This window comes from Esox lucius, chromosome 14 (genome assembly GCF_011004845.1).
Source record: "Esox lucius isolate fEsoLuc1 chromosome 14, fEsoLuc1.pri, whole genome shotgun sequence".
NCBI classification, from domain to species: Eukaryota; Metazoa; Chordata; class Actinopteri; order Esociformes; family Esocidae; genus Esox; species Esox lucius.
The window spans coordinates 18,125,004-18,143,610 of NC_047582.1; the positions used below are offsets into that span (position 1 = coordinate 18,125,004).

Sequence of the window (18,607 nt, forward strand, 5' to 3'; positions counted from 1 at the left end):
AGTTGTGTTCAAGGGAATGGTGGCTTGTTTGAGGGAGTGAGTTGTGTTCAAGGGAATGGTGGCTTGTTTGAGGGAGTGAGTTGTGTTCAAGGGAATGGTGGCTTGTTTGAGGGAGTGAGTTGTGTTCAAGGGAATGGTGGCTTGTTTGAGGGAGTGAGTTGCGTTCAAGGGAATGGTGGCTTGTTTGAGGGAGTGAGTTGTGTTCAAGGGAATGGTGGCTTGTTTGAGGGAGTGAGTTGCGTTCAAGGGAATGGTGGCTTGTTTGAGGGAGTGAGTTGTGTTCAAGGGAATGGTGGCTTGTTTGAGGGAGTGAGTTGTGTTCAAGGGAATGGTGGCTTGTTTGAGGGAGTGAGTTGTGTTCAAGGGAATGGTGGCTTGTTTGAGGGAGTGAGTTGTGTTCAAGGGAATGGTGGCTTGTTTGAGGGAGTGAGTTGCGTTCGCAAGGATTGGTGGCGTGAATGAGGGTTTGAGCTGGCAAGGGACGTTACAGACCATTAAAGTTTGATGTAAGTTAATAATTGGTTATGCCACCTTAAGCTGCAATAACAGCAAACACAAACATCCTGTGATTATTGATTAGTCTAACTTTGCAGTAAAGGAATTATATCTCACTCCAATAACACTTGCATGCCTTGTTTTATGTTTATTTTAGTTGACCGGACTGGTTGTTTTGTTGGCTTCCCACAATCGCTAGGAGACTGCTTTAGCCTACCTCAATATGGTGTTTTCTGTTTGAACTTGTTTGAAATTAGAGGGGACGAAGGCATTAGACATTTGCCGAAACTTAGAAACTGTGCCATCTAAAACATTAAAGAGTTATTTGACCGTCCCATAGCAGAAACCTCTGAAGAACAATTTTTTGATCCATGTAAAACCCTGTTTGGCTACAGGGAGTACACTCCACAGAAGACCCAAAATACACAGTTGTACCTGGAGGCCTGTCTGAAATCATAAAGGGTTTTCTACTTGGAACTGCAAAAATGTTCCCCCACAGGGACAGCCTTTACAGCGCTTATGGAAATATTTTGTTGTGTGTAGTGATCAATGGCCACACTCTTGTCTACATTCCAGCCTCCCATTTACTATTTTTCTCACAAACATGAAAACATGCAGTAAACCCAAATGACACAGACAACTATATATAATATATGTATCACTCTCCCCTGTGCCTCCGGTCTCTCTATTCCGACATCTCCCAGGACTCTCTCTCTGTCTACCTTCTGCTATCTCGCACCCCTCACAGCTGCTTGCATATTTTCCTTTGCTTATCTTTGATTGTCATACAGAGAAGCAGCACCAGTATTAACTACATCGGAGTCATAGTTTCCAAGTGCTTGCCTGGCATTGCTTAGTCGCAATCAGCCCAGAAATGCCTCACTCAGTAAAGGACCTCAGACAGGGCAGGGAAAGTGTCTGTGGGTCGATGTAGCCCATTTCCTAATAGGCACCTCTCCGAGGAGAAAGCAGTGAAAGGATTCCAAAGAGGCTTTTAATCCAGATGGGCCGTTCAAGATCTGGTGGGAAAAAAACACAAAAAAAACAATGTCCGTACCCAGCTCACTGGGGCTTCCTGTTATGGTTGGTTTGCGGAAAAATCCATTTGTACCCTGGCTGGTATAAGCTGTGTGTGCAATTAATGGTCATTAAGGCTGGCAAGGGCACAGGAACTCTAGTGTTATTTATGGTATCCTCTGAAAAAATGTATGAAGGTGTTAATTATAAGGTCAGTGGTCAAATATGGAGGGTCAGCAACATTAGCTAATAAGAGATTGTGTATAAGTGCAGTTTTCAAAGCAGAGGGGTGCAGAACAAACATGATTTCTGGGTCGATGTCTCAGGAGCTTTTTTTATATGACTTAAACCCATCTGCCAGTGTGAACAGCAATGGCTGACATTGATGGGATAAGAGTGGAAAACAAGTCAGCATTACGGATGTAGTTTTCTACCCAAACAAATCTGTAAGAGACTTTGTGCATGAGTTAGTGTGTGTGTAAAGGTTTAATTATATTAATAAATACTATACATCTCTTCAGGAATAGTAAAATATTGACAGTTTGACAGTTTAGGGTATATCTTGCAGTCATGGTTAAGTTAAAGTTGGATGTCAGTCCTGTCTGTCATCCACCCATTCACTGCCCTATTTTCGACTCCCAGACACTGCCAGCATGAAACTGCCAGAGAACACCCTAAACACTGCAGTGATGCAGTTGCACAAGAAAAGAGAATTTCAAATGGGAATGCTTCGTTGGGTCCCCACACGAATAGTGTGTATGTGTGTGTGTGTGGGTCTGCAATCACACAAAGGGAGCAGCTAAGTGGTAAACAACACATGTGGCCCTTCCCCCAATGGGCTAGAAAACCACGAGTGAATGACTTACTGAAAGAATCCAGTAGACACGAGCTGGTTTGGGACACAGACGGGGCAAAGGGCTGTTGTGGGCATTGTTTTATGGTCATGTGAAAAAGGAGGAAAGCAGTTGCTGCCCTACTGCAATGACTCTGCAGACATAATGGCCATGTCCCATTGCTAGCACACAGCTGATTGCAACTCTCTCAGGCACGTAGACTACAGTCTAGGTATGGCAATGGCCAATAAATAATTGACCTCTAGGGTTCCAGAAAATCCTGTGGAGAACATAATAGCATGAATAAAAACGTAATGCAACAAACACAATCCCCAAACACCAATGTAGAGCACCCGGAATGTCTGCTAAATCAAACAAAAATGAAATCAGTCTATATTTTTAAACACATTGGTCACATGCCAGAGACTAATGGACTTGTAGTCATACAATAACATATATAGGCCGGGTTTTGGTAGAGTCGTTGTCATTACTGTACCAGTCAGAGGGGGTATATGTTGCAGGTGACTCTCTGATCACCTCACAGGGAGAAGCTGGGAAACCAGGTGCATCGTTCTGTCTAAATGCCCTACATTAATAATTTACCATTGTGAAACGAGTTAGCCCTTATTACCAGCCAAATGACTTCCTAGTAACCCTGCGCCCACTAAAGATACATAGGTAATAGAGGCTCATGTTCAGGTAGCGTGTATCAGTGTAGCAAGTGTGTCCATTGTTCCTGTGTGACTGGATTCCTTCAGTGTCAGTGTCAATGCAGTGACCGAATGGTTCACCGAAAGTATATTAACCCTCTTAGAACTTTCTTCAATCTCAAATGTACAGATAAATCCTAAATGAGATATTGTGATGACAAAAATAGAGTGGAAGACAACTAGAAATACAGAGGGAAAGAAAGAGATTGTCACCCCAATGTGACTCTCTCTGGGTTACCAGGAAGTTAAAAAGCCAAACCCATTTGATTGTGCTGCAGACGTGCACCTAATAGAAACATCGACACAATGCACCAACAATCCTGCAATTCACAAATCTCTTACATGTAGTTAAAAGTTGTACTTAGTTGTACTCACCAAAGGTTTTCAGCAAGAACTCTTGCGAGTTGGCAGGTGGGTTTCCCTGGGTGACTCTGTGTACACTGGAAGCTTCCATCCCAGACTGAGGCTATAGGAGGAGAGGAACTGGGGAAACAACAGAAACCTGATGCTAGCAGAGAGAAAGAGAGAGAGCGAGAAAGAAAATAATGAAATGGAGTTAAAAGAGCAGACTTAAACACAGAGGCAATGGGACTATGTCCCATCCCTATCATATCCATATGACACCTTTATACTAGAGAGAGTTGAGGAAATCTATACATGACAGAGAGAGAATAGTGTGTGAGTGGGGGAGGGGCAAGGGCAAGGGCATGCCCAGACACTGGCTTTTAGTCTCCTAGCACCTAACTGCCTGCTACTAAAAGAGTGTCAATAGAATGTCAATCATTTACACTTGTGATTGGTCAGAAGAAGAGATCATTTGATTGAAGAAACCACAGGGGTGGGGTTAAGATAAGGAAGTTGGGTTTGACCAGTTGCCATTGGTGACTATGGACCAAGGCCTCCAGAACTTACACAAACAACAGTTGGTCTGGCACTGAGGATTCAGTCTCTAACTAAACCCTCACTGTCTGTAACAACGCATTCAAAAATCATAGACACTGCTTCCTTGGCAATTGCAAAGTAACAATAGGTACATTGACACATTCAAACCAAATGTACGTACAATACACATGCTTTGTTTGTAGTGAACACAGTTTATTCATAACAGTCAAAAAAAGTGTTTTGGCTTTGTGTATTATCGCTCACAAAACATCTTGCAAATACAACACAAAAAATCCCCTATAGAAATGAATCCCAGCCTAATGTTTTCTACACCACCGAACGCCGCTGAGCTGAATAGGATGATGACACTGTCTGTTCTAGTCACATCATCAAACCAACTGTAAAACATTTGCTGGAGAAAACCATGCATATTTTGTGAAAAAGGCACATTCCTAATCCAACGCAACTTAAAAAAATTATAATAATAACATAAAATACCCCATACGACAAATGGCAATAGTCAATGGAGAGTGAATTTGTGTTTGTTATTTTCCCAGTTTGCCCATTACAATACCAGTGGTCTAGTAACCTGGACTTGACCTGCCAATTGCTGGCCAAGCTGGGCTAGCAGGGTTCTTACTAATCCTGATTACCAGACTGTTTTCCTCAGAAGGGGCCCAAATTAAAATAGTGCTTCATGGAAAGATGAAGAGCTTAACCGACACAGAGGCTGAAAAAAGACAACACCATGTACACTGCTTCCCCTGTCACTGGCTGACAGTCATACGTAGCCCCACCCCAGAACTGTCACAGTAACCCTAACGTGTTGTTTCAAATGGCCACAGTAGCACAGAGTCTGGGGCATTGGGTACACTGACATACGGATCACACACACCAAACTCTTGTATGTAGCACACACTTTCCCACAGCCTCCCTCCACCTTCCCACACCCCCCATCTCTAATTTATGTCACATATATATCATTGCCTTTTACCAGAAGACAAAGTAGCATTTTGAAACCCCTGACAATTCAAATGTGCTTGAGGGGGGAAGCCTAGATAAGCACAGCTGAGGACGGTTTCTATCTCTGGGAATAGACTCAGACATCCCCCTGAGCCTGGCTGGGTAGACACAGGATATCCCAAGCAGCTATGTCATCTCATGTCACAAATTAGACAAGGAAGGACAGGACAATGGATGTCAACAATAACAAGATTCTCCAGAACTATAGTGAACTGGATTTGAGATGGACTTTCTGGCTGCCAGGTATTGTTAGTTACTTTCCTATCCTGTGATTTATCTCATGCTAAATTCCCATACATTCTGAATATTGGAACACTTTTCTGAGGAGGGACAATCTCAACCCTGGTTAATCCCACTTTCTCACCAGTTTAGTTCCTTCTGTTAAATATACTTGGATAATGACACTGTGGAAAAATGGGAAAGCTCACACAGTAAAATCTAACCCTCAGTCAAATATTATAACATATTTATATAACCAGTATGATTCTGGAGAACTAAAACTCTTAAATATCAAAGCTTTGAACTTCTCATAAAGCCACAATAATATGAAAATCATATGTAAATCCAAACTGGTTTTCCAACAGGCTACTATGAGGCTCATCCAATGTTTTTGACTTTTTGCTATGCAGATTGACTGTTGAAGTTTTCCACTTACAAATCTCTAATTGGTTAAATATAACATTTACCAAGGGATTACTGTGCAATTGTTCTAGAAATATGGCTGACAAAATGTACGCTTTACAGTCGGGTTGTTTCTTGGTCGTTTGCCATGATCAAATGGGAGCCTCCGGATACAAGAGGCTTACTATGCTGCAATATTTCTTGAGAATATAGACTGAATCCATTTAATTAGAATCAAGTCCAGCAATGGCTGTCATCATAATAATAGGAGATTATAACCGGATTTGCACATTGTACTGTTGTGGGACCTTGCTATTATGTAAAATGTTTCTTTCTGGGACAGAATCGGCAGTTATGACACAGAAACGGAGGTCACTGATCCTCATGACACACAAAGGAATTAAGGGATTCACTGTAAAAGGAAACAATTACATGATGAAATAGTGGGTTTTATGATGTTCTGGTTGGTTTGTGGACGGTAGCGGGTCGCGGTTGACAGTGATTAGGTTAACTACCTACCCAGGATCGTTGAATGTATAGACAGAGATAGAAGTAAACATTTTGTAATTTTCTGGTTTTCTCCAGATAGGATGGAACGGGTGGAAAAATGGAAAAACATTAGTATTATTATCGGTTGAAATGTATTGTTTATTTTTAATATTTTTTATTGTTTTAATCGTTCTTTAAAGTATGTGGGAAAAACAAGAGAGGGAAATTGGAGAATTATAAATTATTCAAGAAATGCTATTTAGTCCATTTTATTTAGACTATCTTCAGCCTCTCCCCAAGCAACAGCAGACAAGTAATAATCCTCTTCAGTGGCAGTGCAGGAAGAAGATGAAGCCGGAGCTACTCACAGTGACGACCAATAAGTTCTTTGATATAATAAGACTTTTTTGTTTCTACAGATAGACTTTCACTATTTTCTTTCCACCAAAAGGCATTTGTGCCCCAAACTTTAGATTTAGCAAACTTCACTATTTTGACATTTTTGAAAGACAAACTTACAGCCTCAACAAAACATTGACAAGAAATCTCAAGATTGTCTCTCAAGAGCAGTTCCAATTCAAGTCAGGACTGGCAGCCATTGAGTGCGTACCTTAGAGGCACTCAAAGTGGTTTCACCAGCCTTTTTAATACTTCATTGTTAAGGCCTTCAACCAACAAAGTACAGTCTAACATTCTGGTAACCTGCAAACCATTTTTCTGAATTTCACACACTGAGTGAGCATAGTGGAGTCTGTTGTACAGGTGGTTAATGGCTGCCACTCACATGAGGATGTATGCATTGCTTGACCTGGCCATGTTGTGGACCTGAGGCCAGGGGAAGGCTGAGGGAGGAAGACGTTCTTGCAGTGGGCTGCTCCCTTCCCCTCTACATGGAGCAGGCCTTTGCTGACTACCTACTCAAATACCAGCATTCAATGCTGCAACTTAGCTTAATAATTGTGTATGTCATACGGCAGCATTGAAAACAATCAATGAAGTAGGTGGCTGGAGTATATTTCTGGGCCATCCACTGACACCACCTAGTGTGGTGGTCCTGAATGTCAGGGAACTGGGCCCTGGTGATGAACTTTGTGTGTGTATGTGTGTGTGTGTGTGTGTGTGTGTGCGGACCATGTTCCTTTCTGAGTGACGTGTACCCTGAGGAACCTGAAGTTCTCGACTAATTTCACTTCAGTGCTGTCAAAGCGGACAAAGATTTCCCGACATTTCTTGTAGTGCGTGATCAGCTTCTATGTCTTGATTATGTTGAGGGGGAGATTGTTATCCAAGCACCAGACTGACAGATCTCTGAGCTCCTCCCAGTCTCGTCATCATCAACAGTGATCAGGTCTACAACTAGCAAACGTGAAAGTTGGTGTCGGAGTGGTGCACATCCACAGACTCCTGGGTCAGCGTCAGCTTGGTCCATGTGCTGTTGACTACGCTCGTTGCCCATCACGTTCAGTCCCTGGGTCCTGAGCGTAGTGATGACCTTAAAGAGTATCATGGTGTTGAACGCGGAGCTGTTGCCGATGATCGTGGAACTAGATTTTGACTAGGTTTACAGCAAAAATGAATTTAACAAGGAAAGAACCTATGCAATTGCATTACAATTATGATGGATAGTTTCAGAGATTTGAGTGAGGAGGCATGAAGAAGGGCAGAGGAAACAGAAAGAAGTGCCTGGCAGCATCTGTTTAAATCATCTGTGATACCTATACAACTAATGCATTACAATTGCATTTGTTCTAGTACACATAAACAAAGAAATGTGTGAAAATAGAACAGCAGCAACAAATAGTATGGAAACATCAAATAACATAAGGCACATAAATTATCAGTCAAACGTTTTGACACACTAAACCATTCAGGTGAACGGGTACGCATGGTAAATGCAAAAGGATGTATATGATACACTGGAGAAAGATATGAATGTATTTACTACATAATGAAGAGTAATTGGATATTCCGTTCAGTGGACAGCATTCTCACATAGGTTTTCCTCTTGTAGAGATGGGTGAGGGGCAGGATGAAGTAGAATAAAGACTTCATCATCTGTAGATCAGTATGCAAACTGGAGTGGGGCCAGAACAAAAGCATTTCATGACTACAGATGTGAGGTCTAATAGATGATAGTCATTTACTCAGGTTGCCTTGATGCTATTGGGCACAGAGACTATGGTGGTCTGATTGAAATCCATTGGTTTTACAGTCTGGGTCAGGGAGAGGTTTAGAAAATGCCCTGACCAAACGCAGCGTGTTTAAGGGTCTTAGATGGCATTGGTGAGAAAAGAAATAGTTGTCCAGAATAGAACATTCCCAAGCATGGTTCAGTGCTGATTGTCATAAGTCAGCATAGAAGGCATGAAGCATATCTGGAAAGCTGGCCTGTCTGGGCAGTTGGCCACAGGGCATCCCTTTGTAATCTATGATAATTTCCTCAAAAATCCAACCAGCCTAAAAGCAGGCGCTGTAGGATGGAGCTTAGTACTGTATTGAAGACTGACCGGATGATGACCAGTCGGATGTCGTAGTAAGATATTTTTGTCGGCAACCGGATTTGTGAACTCCTTGAAAGGTGCAGCTTTAGCTCAGTGTGGATGTGGCTTTTAATATATAGGGTTCTTGTTAAGATACATACATATGGTCATTGTGAGTATGACATCACTGATGCACATTGAAGCCATGACTGCTGTGGTAAACTGGTCAATGTTATCTAACCACTTTTGTATTGAGTGCATCAACTTCCTCTTCAAGTTTTTGCTTCTAAGCAGGAAGCAGGAAAATAGGGTTGGGTTCAGATTTGCCAAAGATAGGGTGAGGAAGAGTCTTAGATAAATGTTTGTGCATGGACTAAAAGGGATCTAATGGTTTTGGCACCTCTAATTGCACAGTTGACATGTGGTACAATTTTGATAAAATCTTCCCTGCAATAAAGTTACCAGACACAAGAAACTACCTCACTTGGTGTGCATTTTTTACTTTGCTTACGGCTCTAAAAAGCTCCTTGACTTCAGTCTTAGTGCCAGCATAAGTCCATGGTGGATAGGAGACAACTAAAAACATTTTGTTAGACAGGAAAGTCTGCAGGTAATCTTCGGTGCTAATAGAATTGGATGAGGGGCTTATAGGCTTGTGTTGTTTAATAAAATGAAACAGATGACTGTTAAAGAGAATGATCATTAAAGAGCAAGCCTAGATGTTCCAAATGTGGGGGGATGTATTTAAATTTGTTTAAATGTATTAACATTTTAAGAAAGTCAAATGAATAATAGACATCTATTTTCCAAGTGAAAAAAGGAATTGGCACACACCTCACCAGAGAGGCTCCAGCATTTCCTTTAGGATGAGTCAAGAGGGAAACTGAAATGCAAATAAATGCAAAAGCCAAATACCCCAGCCTGGCCTACATCCACGAAACCCCAGTGAACCTAAAGTGAAGGAGGAATAAAACATGAGTATTTCGCAAAGTGTGCCTGATGTATATGACAGTGGTCGGGTCACAGCTGGGTCTGACCTGGCAAATACACCCTCAAGATATGATGTAATTATGACTCATGTAGGGTATTCTGGGAGATGGACAGTTCACTGTCTCGATGAGACAGGAGATTTTGTCTTTAAAATGATTTCCCTTCAGTAGATGGATGGAGCTTCACAAATAGCAGTTACTCTGTCAAATACAGGCACTGAATTTGACAGAGTAAAAGTGTGTTTGTGTGTGTGTGTGTGTGTGTGTATGTGTGTGTGTCTGTCTGTTTGTCTGTGTGTGTGCGCTCAAGAACATCTGTATGTGTATTTGCTCCTCTGATTTTAAGGACCAAAATTCACCTAAACTTCTTGACATTACATTAAACCATGAAACATAACCTTGAAACCAATTAATATGTTGTGTTTGTTTGTGGTTGTGTCTGTGTGGGTGGGAGGTTGTATTTGTTTCACTGCCATTTCAGGACGAACATTTAGCAAAGTGTTCTGACAGTACAAAAGAAACATGAAATATGGTGAAAGATATAGTGACAAATCATTTTACATAAGACATAGTGGCATTGTGGCATTTTTTTGCAATGTAATATATGAAAATGTCCATAATATATCTGCAGTAATAGTGGAATGATAGTGTGATGAGATTTACTCACCAGAAATTCTAATGTGCATCCTAAAATGCAGAATGTCTGTTGGTCAACCATGAGCACCATCTTCTGTTGGCTAATGAAAAAATGTCATCCTCCTTATCTTTCATGTGTGTTTCGCGATTATCTATACTCAAAGGAGCAATGGCAGACAGCGTCGTAATCCGTCTATCATTTTCTGGTTGCTAAAAATTGTAGTTTTTTAACGCTTTTGTAAGCAGTTTCACCCAAAGTTTAATTAAAGCGTGAGTTTAACGCACTATTTATGTAATTTCACAAGGTGGGGGTAAAATATACTTTACATAAATCCTCCTCGTGAGTAAGTGCTTGGTTTAAAGTATTTTTCCTGCAACAACAGCGTACTCATGTGGGCACATTGTCACAGCGCACATGCGTCCATGACGACTGCGTTTTACGTAGAACCCTGCACTGTTGACGTTTTGTAACTAAGCTGGGAAATCAGCTAGCACACATTTTCATGCAACGAACTCGTTAACATATCTTTACTTTTACTTTAGCTAAATTAGGTACATCTCATGTAATTGACAAAGTTGCTAAGCGATCTGTAAGGAATAACATTGTGCCTTTAAGAGGGTGAGTTATGGCCTGAAAAAGTAACGTTACGCTTACATTAGCAAATACAGTACAGTAGCTAGCCAGTTGGCTACAGTAGTACTAGTATGTACTCTATGGGTAGCCTACTCAAGCGAATGGCATGCTTTAGCTAGCTGCACTGTCTATTGTAACTCATAATTCGTTACGGTCCCTTTCAAATGGAATAATTATTTAAAATCGATACATCTTTCCTTAATACAATAACCCATGAACCTTGTGCTTGGCGTGTTATGAGTCTAACTTCTCTAGCAAGCGAAGTAATTCTTGCTTTAGTGTCATATAAAGTACATATGAAGCCTGTTTCTTCTCCAAGACCTCAGGGGGCAGGACGACGGTGTGGTTTGTGCCTGAACTGATTGTATCAGTCTGAATTTATCGTCAACCAAATTGCCTATAATTAATGCCACAGTATAATGGAATTACTTCCTGTGCTCGATCCTGAGGAGAAACCACGAGAAGGCCTGTGGTAAATAATCATAGAGTTGAACTAACTAGAATAAAGTATAATCGCCTTTCAATGTGGTATTCATGACGTGGTTTTCCTCTTTGTCCCCAGGTATGCTTTGATACCCAGAGGAGGAGGCCCAGGAGTTAGTGTGGGCCATACTTGCACATATGTTCCCTGTGAGGATGGAGGCAAAGGGAAGGTCCTTATTGTAGGAGGGGCCAACCCTAATGGCAGCTTTTCAGAATCTCATGTAATAAATCTGGGTAAAAACCTGCCTATTGTGTTTCATATAATATGTGTTTGTTGTATATCAAGTCATCTACCAGTCATGTCAGTTCTGTTATGATATGCTTTTTGATTGACAATTTCATGTTTATCACTCTCATCCTATTAGATAGTCACGAGTGGGACATTCCTGATTGGGAGGGACTGGAGGCTCGGTATGAACACTGTAGCTTTGTCCCTGAGAGTTATCCACAGAGCGTGTGGGTATTTGCTGGGGCACAACAGAATGGCAACTTTAACTGTGTCCAGAACCTACAATTTCCAGGTATGGAGATTTGTCATAAATGGTTGTCACTTTTCACATAAATTGTTAAGGTTTATAGGTGTAAGTCTACAGAGTGCAGAGTTGCATCACAGAACAGTTAAGAATAATGGTGTGTGTTTACTGCGTTGGCAGAGTATGTCCTTTCTATCATATCTGACTGAGCATTTCCCATAGCAGTTGTCTCCAGAGGTTTTATGTGGCAAATGTTTTAGATGGTGGGACGTGGAAGAGTGTGGAGGTAAAAGGGATGCCCCCTTGTCCCAGAACATATCATACTAACTCAGCCAGTGTGGGAAACCGACTGTTTGTCTTCTCTGGAGGTGACTCTGGGGCCACACCCGTCTCAGACGCCAGGATTCACGTCTTCGACACAGGTTCAACATCAATTTATTTAAGTAATACATTTAAAACAAATATTCATTCATGGTTGTGACAGAGGAACCAGGGTGGGCCACATTTAGTCTTTCAGAGTGAAACCCCCCCTGTTTTAAAGTGTTTTGGGGTGCCTTTCAGAAAGCACCTGGTAAACCTGGCATTAGGATGTATTGTGTTTTCCTCTGTTGCTTTTGTAGTTTCCTGCACCTGGTCTCAGCCAGACACACAGGGCATACCTCCACCTGCTAGACACGGCCATGTGGTGGTGGCGGTGGGATCCAAACTTTATGTCCATGGAGGCATGGCAGGGGAGAAGTTACACAGTGACATGTACTCTTTGGACACCGGTAAGTTTTCCAACCAAGTCATATACAGTCGGCTTAAGAAGGATGGGCACTCTTCATGAAATTGTGTGAGAGTAAGTACGAAACATAAACAACAAATGAGTAATATGAGGGGGTCTTAATACTAATCTCAAACACACAACATGTTGAGTAGTACCAAGCACAGTATTTATTGAAAGTACCAAGCACAGTTCGCAATTGAAGTTTCAAAAGTCTGGAACAAATTTGCTAAGAGGATGCATGTGTATATTGAACCCCACACAGTGAGGAAGGTGAATGGAGGCATGTTTGAGTCCAAAATATCACTCATGTTTAGTGTTATTTTTTGCATTCACTTCTGTTCAAAAGAGTATCATTATAATTTGTGTTCTCTGTTGAAATCAGTCCAGTGAAATATTTCAATCTAACTGTGTTTGCATGAAAAGGGTTGTTGCTGGCTCTGTTAACTATTTGGGTGTTATACATAATCTAGACTGTATGAAGTGGGAGAAGGTCCAAGCCAAAGGAGACATCCCCCCGGGGGTGGCTGCCCACTCAGCTGTGGCCCTGGTCAAGGACATATACATCTTTGGAGGATTGACCTCAGAAGGGGCCAGCAATGCAATGTACAGATTTCAGTGTGGTAAGGTCAAAAATACTTTTGTTTCCCATGTGGTATTTGTAGAATATGTATGGGAAAGCAATACTGTGTGGTGATGCTGATGCACCTTCAGTTAAACTCATATCCTCTTCAGACAAAAAGCGCTGGACCCTGCTGAGATTCGAAGGGGACCTGCCACCCAACAGATTGGATCATTCCATGTGTGTTCTACCTTGGAGAGTGAGTCCTGAAGGCAGTGAAGAGGGAAACAAGAACCAGAACTCCTCTGGTCCAGTACTGCTAGCCTTGGTGTTTGGAGGGATGGACACACATGGAGTCATACACAGTGACTGTGTTGTAACTGTCCTAACGTGAACTTGACAGCTACTGCTGTGAAATGCTGTGTGTATTGGTCTGAACTGTTATAAATGGCCAACCAATTCAGTAATTTAAACTGTCTTGTCTTTTTCCAGAATGGGTACTAAAGTTGGTGCAGGGTGAAGCTAGGTTTAAACTATAGGCACAGAACAGGTAAAGGTGGCCTCATGTCACATCACACCAAGGCCAAGCTCCTCCAAAACATGATCTCCCTGTATATACACACACGTGACCTTACCCAGTAAGAGATCACCAGTAAATCCTAATCAAAATGAGGCATAGGTTATTTGGTGAGTTTGCACTGCTGTTTTAATAGAATGATCATTTGGTTAGAGTGCACCTTTTAATTAGATACACAAATGGGGACGTATGGAACTACCTGTGCAGCCTAGCACAGATATTTCTGGGTTATGTAAAAAGCAGGTACATGTGGGCAGATGTGCTAATTGGTCAAATTAATCTGAGGTTAGTTTCAAAATGTATTGTATAGGTTTGAGTCAAATGTTGACTTGTATCAGTGTAGATGGTTATTATGATAATGATGAATCATTCCCTGGAAAGTAACAGACAACAGCTGCATTGCAGTCAAAGGACATTTTTCCACCTTCAGTTATGGACTGTGGTCATGTAAACCGAGGCAGAGGAATTGCAGAGACAAATCATACATTTGTATCAAACATTTATTTCAATGTCTTTACAGTAGAAATGCTTTTCTACAACAACCAGATTCAATAAATAACTTGTTGACATTTCTTGTGAAGTTACCCTTTCACCCAGATATTTTCAATCCACCACTAACCCCCCTCCCCCCAAAGAACCCAATTTTCAAACTGCCTGAGAACAGCAGCAGCGAGCCTCAAATCCAGGCTGACTTGTATACCTCCGCTTCACAGCGAAGAGACATCCCTCACACTTCTAAACTATATTTCAGAAGTCTTTCCAGCAGATTCATGGTTGCGGTTTTTCGCACCCCCTCTCTCTCACCATTTAAGTCCAATGAGTCCAATATGTACATCTGTGCCACTAGCAGAGGCAAGGGGCAATAGAGGAACAGAAACAGGAGAGTTGCCAGTGTAAAAGGTCACAAAGACCCTCCAGAAAGCCTTACAACTCATCCTTCTCTTCCTGCTCTGCCTCTCCTTCAGGTGGGGGTCCACCTGCACTTCCATAAAGCTTACTGACAATGGGCTGTACCACCTCCTCCAGCTCCTTCTTCTTGGCCTGGAAGTCCTCTATCTCAGCCTCTTGGTGAGACTCCATCCACTCGATCTTCTCCTCTACTGCCTTCTCAATGGCTTCCTTGTCCTCAGCTGACAGCTTGCCACCCAGTTTCTCCTTGTCACCAATCTGGTTCTTCAGCGAGTAAGCGTAGCTTTCAAGCTCATTACGGGCATCAATGCGCTCCTTCAACTTCTTGTCCTCATCGGCGAAGCGCTCAGCGTCGTTGACCATGCGCTCGATATCCTCGGGTGTCAGGCGGTTCTGGTCGTTGGTGATTGTGATCTTGTTCTTGTTGCCTGTTCCCTTGTCTTCAGCTGTGACACGCAGGATGCCGTTGACATCTATCTCAAAAGTGACCTCTATCTGGGGCACACCACGGGGTGCTGGGGGGATGCCAGTCAGGTCAAAGGTTCCCAGCAGGTGGTTGTCTTTGGTCAGGGGACGCTCACCTGGAGGAAGAGAGAATGTTGAAAATGAGAAGCAGATAAAGTTGTCTTTTACATACAAATTTAATCATTTGTGGATGTAGCTAGAATGTGTAGTGATCAAATTCTTACCCTCATAAACTTTGATTGTGACAGTGGGCTGGTTGTCAGAGGCAGTAGAGAAGATCTGGGACTTCTTGGTTGGCACCACAGTGTTTCTGGGGATCAGTTTGGTCATGACTCCTCCAACAGTCTCAATGCCCAGGGTCAGGGGACACACATCCAGAAGAACCAGGTCACCTGAAGGACAAAACTCATTAGTTACAATAAACAAACTGCTATGAAACAGAACTACGGTCTGAGTGTCCAGCTAACTTCAAGACTAATAGCCCAAACTTGCAGTAAATTAATTAGGGTAAAAAGTGCAAATACATCTTAGACTAACACTGCTAAGCCTTTGTTTATTAGGTTCACTATAAAATTATTTGAAGGGCATTTAAGATGGCTGTCATGTCTGTAGCCTGTCGTTTAATCTGCATTTCCCTATGTAAACAGAAATATTAAGATACCTCAGGGTTTAGCCTGTTAATAGTGCACATTGACTAAAAACCCACCAGTGTCCTCCTCTCCAGAAAGCACTCCAGCCTGCACAGCAGCTCCATAAGCCACAGCCTCATCGGGGTTGATGCCCCTGGAGGGCTCCTTGCCACTGAAGAACTCCTTCACCAGCTGCTGGACCTTAGGAATACGAGTGGAGCCACCCACCAAAACGATCTCGTCAATGTCAGACTTCTTCAGGTCAGAGTCCTCCATAACCTTTTGCACAGGCTTCATAGTTGATCGGAAGAGGTCCTGGAGGACAAAATGTGCAAATGAAAGGTTAAACAGAGAATAAAATGAACGTGCTAAATGGAATTATATGCACCCAGGTCAACTGGCCAGCAGTGTGATATAACAGGACCACTCACCATGTTGAGCTCCTCAAACTTAGCCCGGGTCAGGGTCTCAGAGAAGTCCTCACCCTCGAAGAAGGACTCAATCTCAATGCGGGCCTGGTGCTGGGCAGACAGGGCTCTCTTGGCTTTCTCCACCTCACGACGCAACTTCTGCACAGCACGGTTGTCTTTGCGCACATCCTTGCCGGTCTTCTTTTTATACAGCTTGATGAAATGCTCCATGACACGCTGGTCAAAGTCCTCTCCTCCAAGGTGGGTGTCTCCGTTGGTGGCCACCACTTCAAAAACGCCATTATCGATGGTCAAGAGGGACACGTCGAAAGTGCCACCACCCAGGTCAAACACCAGGATGTTCTTCTCACCATCCTTCTTGTCTAGGCCATAAGCAATGGCAGCTGCAGTTCTAGAATACAGAGAGGGAGAAGTGTTAGAAGCACGGTCTTGCCACATGAGTGGAGGAAAAAAAAGATTGGCCTAGTCAGTGAGTCTATTATCTAATTCAGATTAATTTATTGAGAAGTAACTTACGGCTCATTGATGATCCTCATTACATTCAGGCCAGCAATGACCCCAGCATCCTTGGTGGCTTGACGCTGCGCATCGTTGAAGTAGGCAGGGACAGTGACCACAGCATGAGTTACCTTCTTCCCCAGGTAGGCCTCAGCGGTCTCCTTCATCTTGGTCAGAACCATGGCAGAGATTTCCTCTGGAGCAAAGGTCTTCTGCTGACCACTACCGATGTCCACCTGAATGTGGGGCTTGCTCTTCTTCTCGATAACCTTAAGGATCAAAGTTGCCACTATTAGGAATGTATTTATCACGGCATTGTTGTTTACTAGGTAGTAATCCATCTTAGTTAGTGATTCAGGCTGTCAGGGCAGGGGTGTGTTTTTCCAAGACTCACCTTGAAGGGAAAGTACTTGATGTCATGCTGGACAGTAGAATCAGTCCAGGTACGGCCAATCAGTCTCTTGGCATCAAAGATTGTGTTCTCAGGGTTGGAAGTGAGCTGGTTCTTGGCGGCATCACCAATCAGACGCTCCCCCTCAGAGGTAAAAGCCACATAGGATGGGGTGATGCGGTTGCCCTGGTCATTGGCAATGATCTCAACACGGCCATTCTTGAACACACCAACACTGAAAGAGAAAGGTATAGATGAGACAACCTTGGAAAATCTCATTTTAAGTGCCTGTAAAACAGAATTCTTCCTTTCAGGTTCCTACTTGAAACATTTGAACTAAAATAAGCATGTTAGCTTGGTGAGTGAGATATGCTACAGTTATCACTAGACATGGTATACTTTAGTCATTTAGCCAAATTATTAGAAGTATGACTGAAGAAAAACTTTATATTCTGTAACAAATGCCTACCAGGAATAAGTTGTCCCCAAGTCGATTCCAACCACAGTCCCTACGCTTTCCTTCTTTTCGTCGTCGTCAGCAAACACGCTGCCGGCAACCAGCAGAACTACGCACAGAAGCTTCATTTCTGTCACTCAGAACACTTCTGTAAAGAGAAAAAAAAATAAAAAAATAATCAATCATAATAATTTGTTCACGTTAAAGACCCTTCGTCATTGTTTACAGTAAATTAGTGGAATTAATGAATTTGGTACTCCAGTGTAGCTATGAAGATGGTTGAAGACGTGTAGTTAAACGTTCTCGAAGACTCAGTGGGTTGAGTTCAAGAAGACTAGGCGTAATTACGCAAGTGAATAATACAAAACGTCTGAATCACCAACGTTTAAAGTTATGTAAAAGCGAATAGCTGGTCGTTAGCTAGTTGCTTTCTGGTAAAGATGTAGAATCAATGACACTCCCGTTTTCAATAGCGTGCAATACTCGGTCACTGTCAGCTAACTAGCGAGTTAGCTAACCAGCTAGCTAGCTAACCTTGCTATTGTTAACTGACCGTTGACGGATACATTTAACAGCCAAATTAAAATTACAAAAACTAAATTGAACATTAATTGTAAGTACATTACGGTTTCCATTTTATTGAAGGACAACCTGCTGATTAGCTGCCTAACGACTTCACCATAACGGTACATGCGCCACGTTAGGCAACTGGTAAGGTATTGCTGTACTTCCCCACAAAACGAGACTCACATTTTTTCTGTAAATATTATTAGCTGTAATGTTTCATTCACATACCTTAATAAAGAAATCGATATGATCTTCTTTTAGGGCTTAGCTTTCTCAGTTGAAATTAATGGCTTCACAAGCTGCGTCCTTCAGCTACGTTAACTCTTAGATTTGCAGTCTGTATAATGATGTTGAATGAATGGTGTTCTCCGTTTATAAGCCGTCACTTCTTCCCCATCGTGGAGGCTTTCCATTGGTCAGACAGACGTTTGTTGGAAGGCGTTCATTGGTAGCACCAGGCATGCTGGCCGCTGCTGATTTGCACACGTTTGGTCTTTTAAAACGTCACGAATGCTTTACTGTATGATACTGATAGGCTAGCTCTCTGTGTCCAGCCCAAATGCCGGTGTCATACATTGAAATGTAGTTGG

At 42.4% G+C, this 18,607-nt stretch overlaps 2 protein-coding genes and 1 long non-coding RNA gene across 4 annotated transcripts; 1 reads left to right on the forward strand and 2 right to left on the reverse strand.

Moving 5' to 3' along the window:
* Positions 1 to 6,762: 6,762 nt before the first annotated feature.
* LOC114840839 lies at positions 6,763 to 10,541 on the reverse strand. The gene is made up of 3 exons (XR_003782852.2): positions 10,207 to 10,541; positions 9,385 to 9,501; positions 6,763 to 8,144 (listed from the first exon to the last, which is right to left on the reverse strand). It is a non-coding gene; the product is annotated as an uncharacterized LOC114840839 (long non-coding RNA).
* A 70-nt stretch (positions 10,542 to 10,611) lies between these two features.
* On the forward strand, positions 10,612 to 13,566 carry rabepk (Rab9 effector protein with kelch motifs). Of its 2 annotated transcripts, XM_010877787.2 has the most exons (8): positions 10,612 to 10,794; positions 11,129 to 11,281; positions 11,372 to 11,526; positions 11,658 to 11,813; positions 12,026 to 12,187; positions 12,386 to 12,535; positions 13,005 to 13,154; positions 13,267 to 13,566. In XM_010877787.2, exons 2-8 carry the CDS (start codon positions 11,229 to 11,231, stop codon positions 13,485 to 13,487), a joined length of 1,047 nt encoding a protein of 348 aa, XP_010876089.1. In that variant the 5' UTR covers positions 10,612 to 10,794; positions 11,129 to 11,228; the 3' UTR covers positions 13,488 to 13,566. The 2 variants fall into 2 exon arrangements, with proteins under 2 accessions (XP_010876089.1, XP_019908976.1); XM_020053417.2 differs by lacking the exon at positions 10,612 to 10,794 and having other exon boundaries at positions 10,801 to 11,281.
* Positions 13,567 to 14,152: 586 nt separating this feature from the next.
* On the reverse strand, positions 14,153 to 18,379 carry hspa5 (heat shock protein 5). The gene is made up of 8 exons (XM_010877785.5): positions 18,246 to 18,379; positions 17,463 to 17,598; positions 16,997 to 17,228; positions 16,621 to 16,871; positions 16,105 to 16,495; positions 15,751 to 15,988; positions 15,269 to 15,436; positions 14,153 to 15,160 (listed from the first exon to the last, which is right to left on the reverse strand). The coding sequence occupies exons 2-8, from the start codon at positions 17,576 to 17,578 to the stop codon at positions 14,595 to 14,597; spliced, it is 1,962 nt and encodes a 653-aa protein (XP_010876087.1). The 5' UTR covers positions 17,579 to 17,598; positions 18,246 to 18,379; the 3' UTR covers positions 14,153 to 14,594.
* Between the last annotated feature and the right edge of the window lie 228 nt (positions 18,380 to 18,607).

Bases quoted from the DNA above. Each gene is read 5' to 3' on its own strand.
- hspa5 (XM_010877785.5), bottom strand. From the start codon at position 17,578: ATGAAGCTTCTGTGCGTAGTTCTGCTGGTTGCCGGCAGCGTGTTTGCT. The intron at 17,229-17,462 runs GTAGGCATTTGT...TTTCTCTTTCAG, and splicing joins TTGGGGACAACTTATTCCTG to TGTTGGTGTGTTCAAGAATG. The intron at 15,989-16,104 runs GTGAGTGGTCCT...TTTGTCCTCCAG, and splicing joins AGTTTGAGGAGCTCAACATG to GACCTCTTCCGATCAACTAT.
- rabepk (XM_010877787.2), top strand. From the start codon at position 11,229: ATGGAATTACTTCCTGTGCTCGATCCTGAGGAGAAACCACGAGAAGGC. The intron at 11,282-11,371 runs GTAAATAATCAT...CTTTGTCCCCAG, and splicing joins AAACCACGAGAAGGCCTGTG to GTATGCTTTGATACCCAGAG. The intron at 13,155-13,266 runs GTAAGGTCAAAA...TATCCTCTTCAG, and splicing joins AATGTACAGATTTCAGTGTG to ACAAAAAGCGCTGGACCCTG.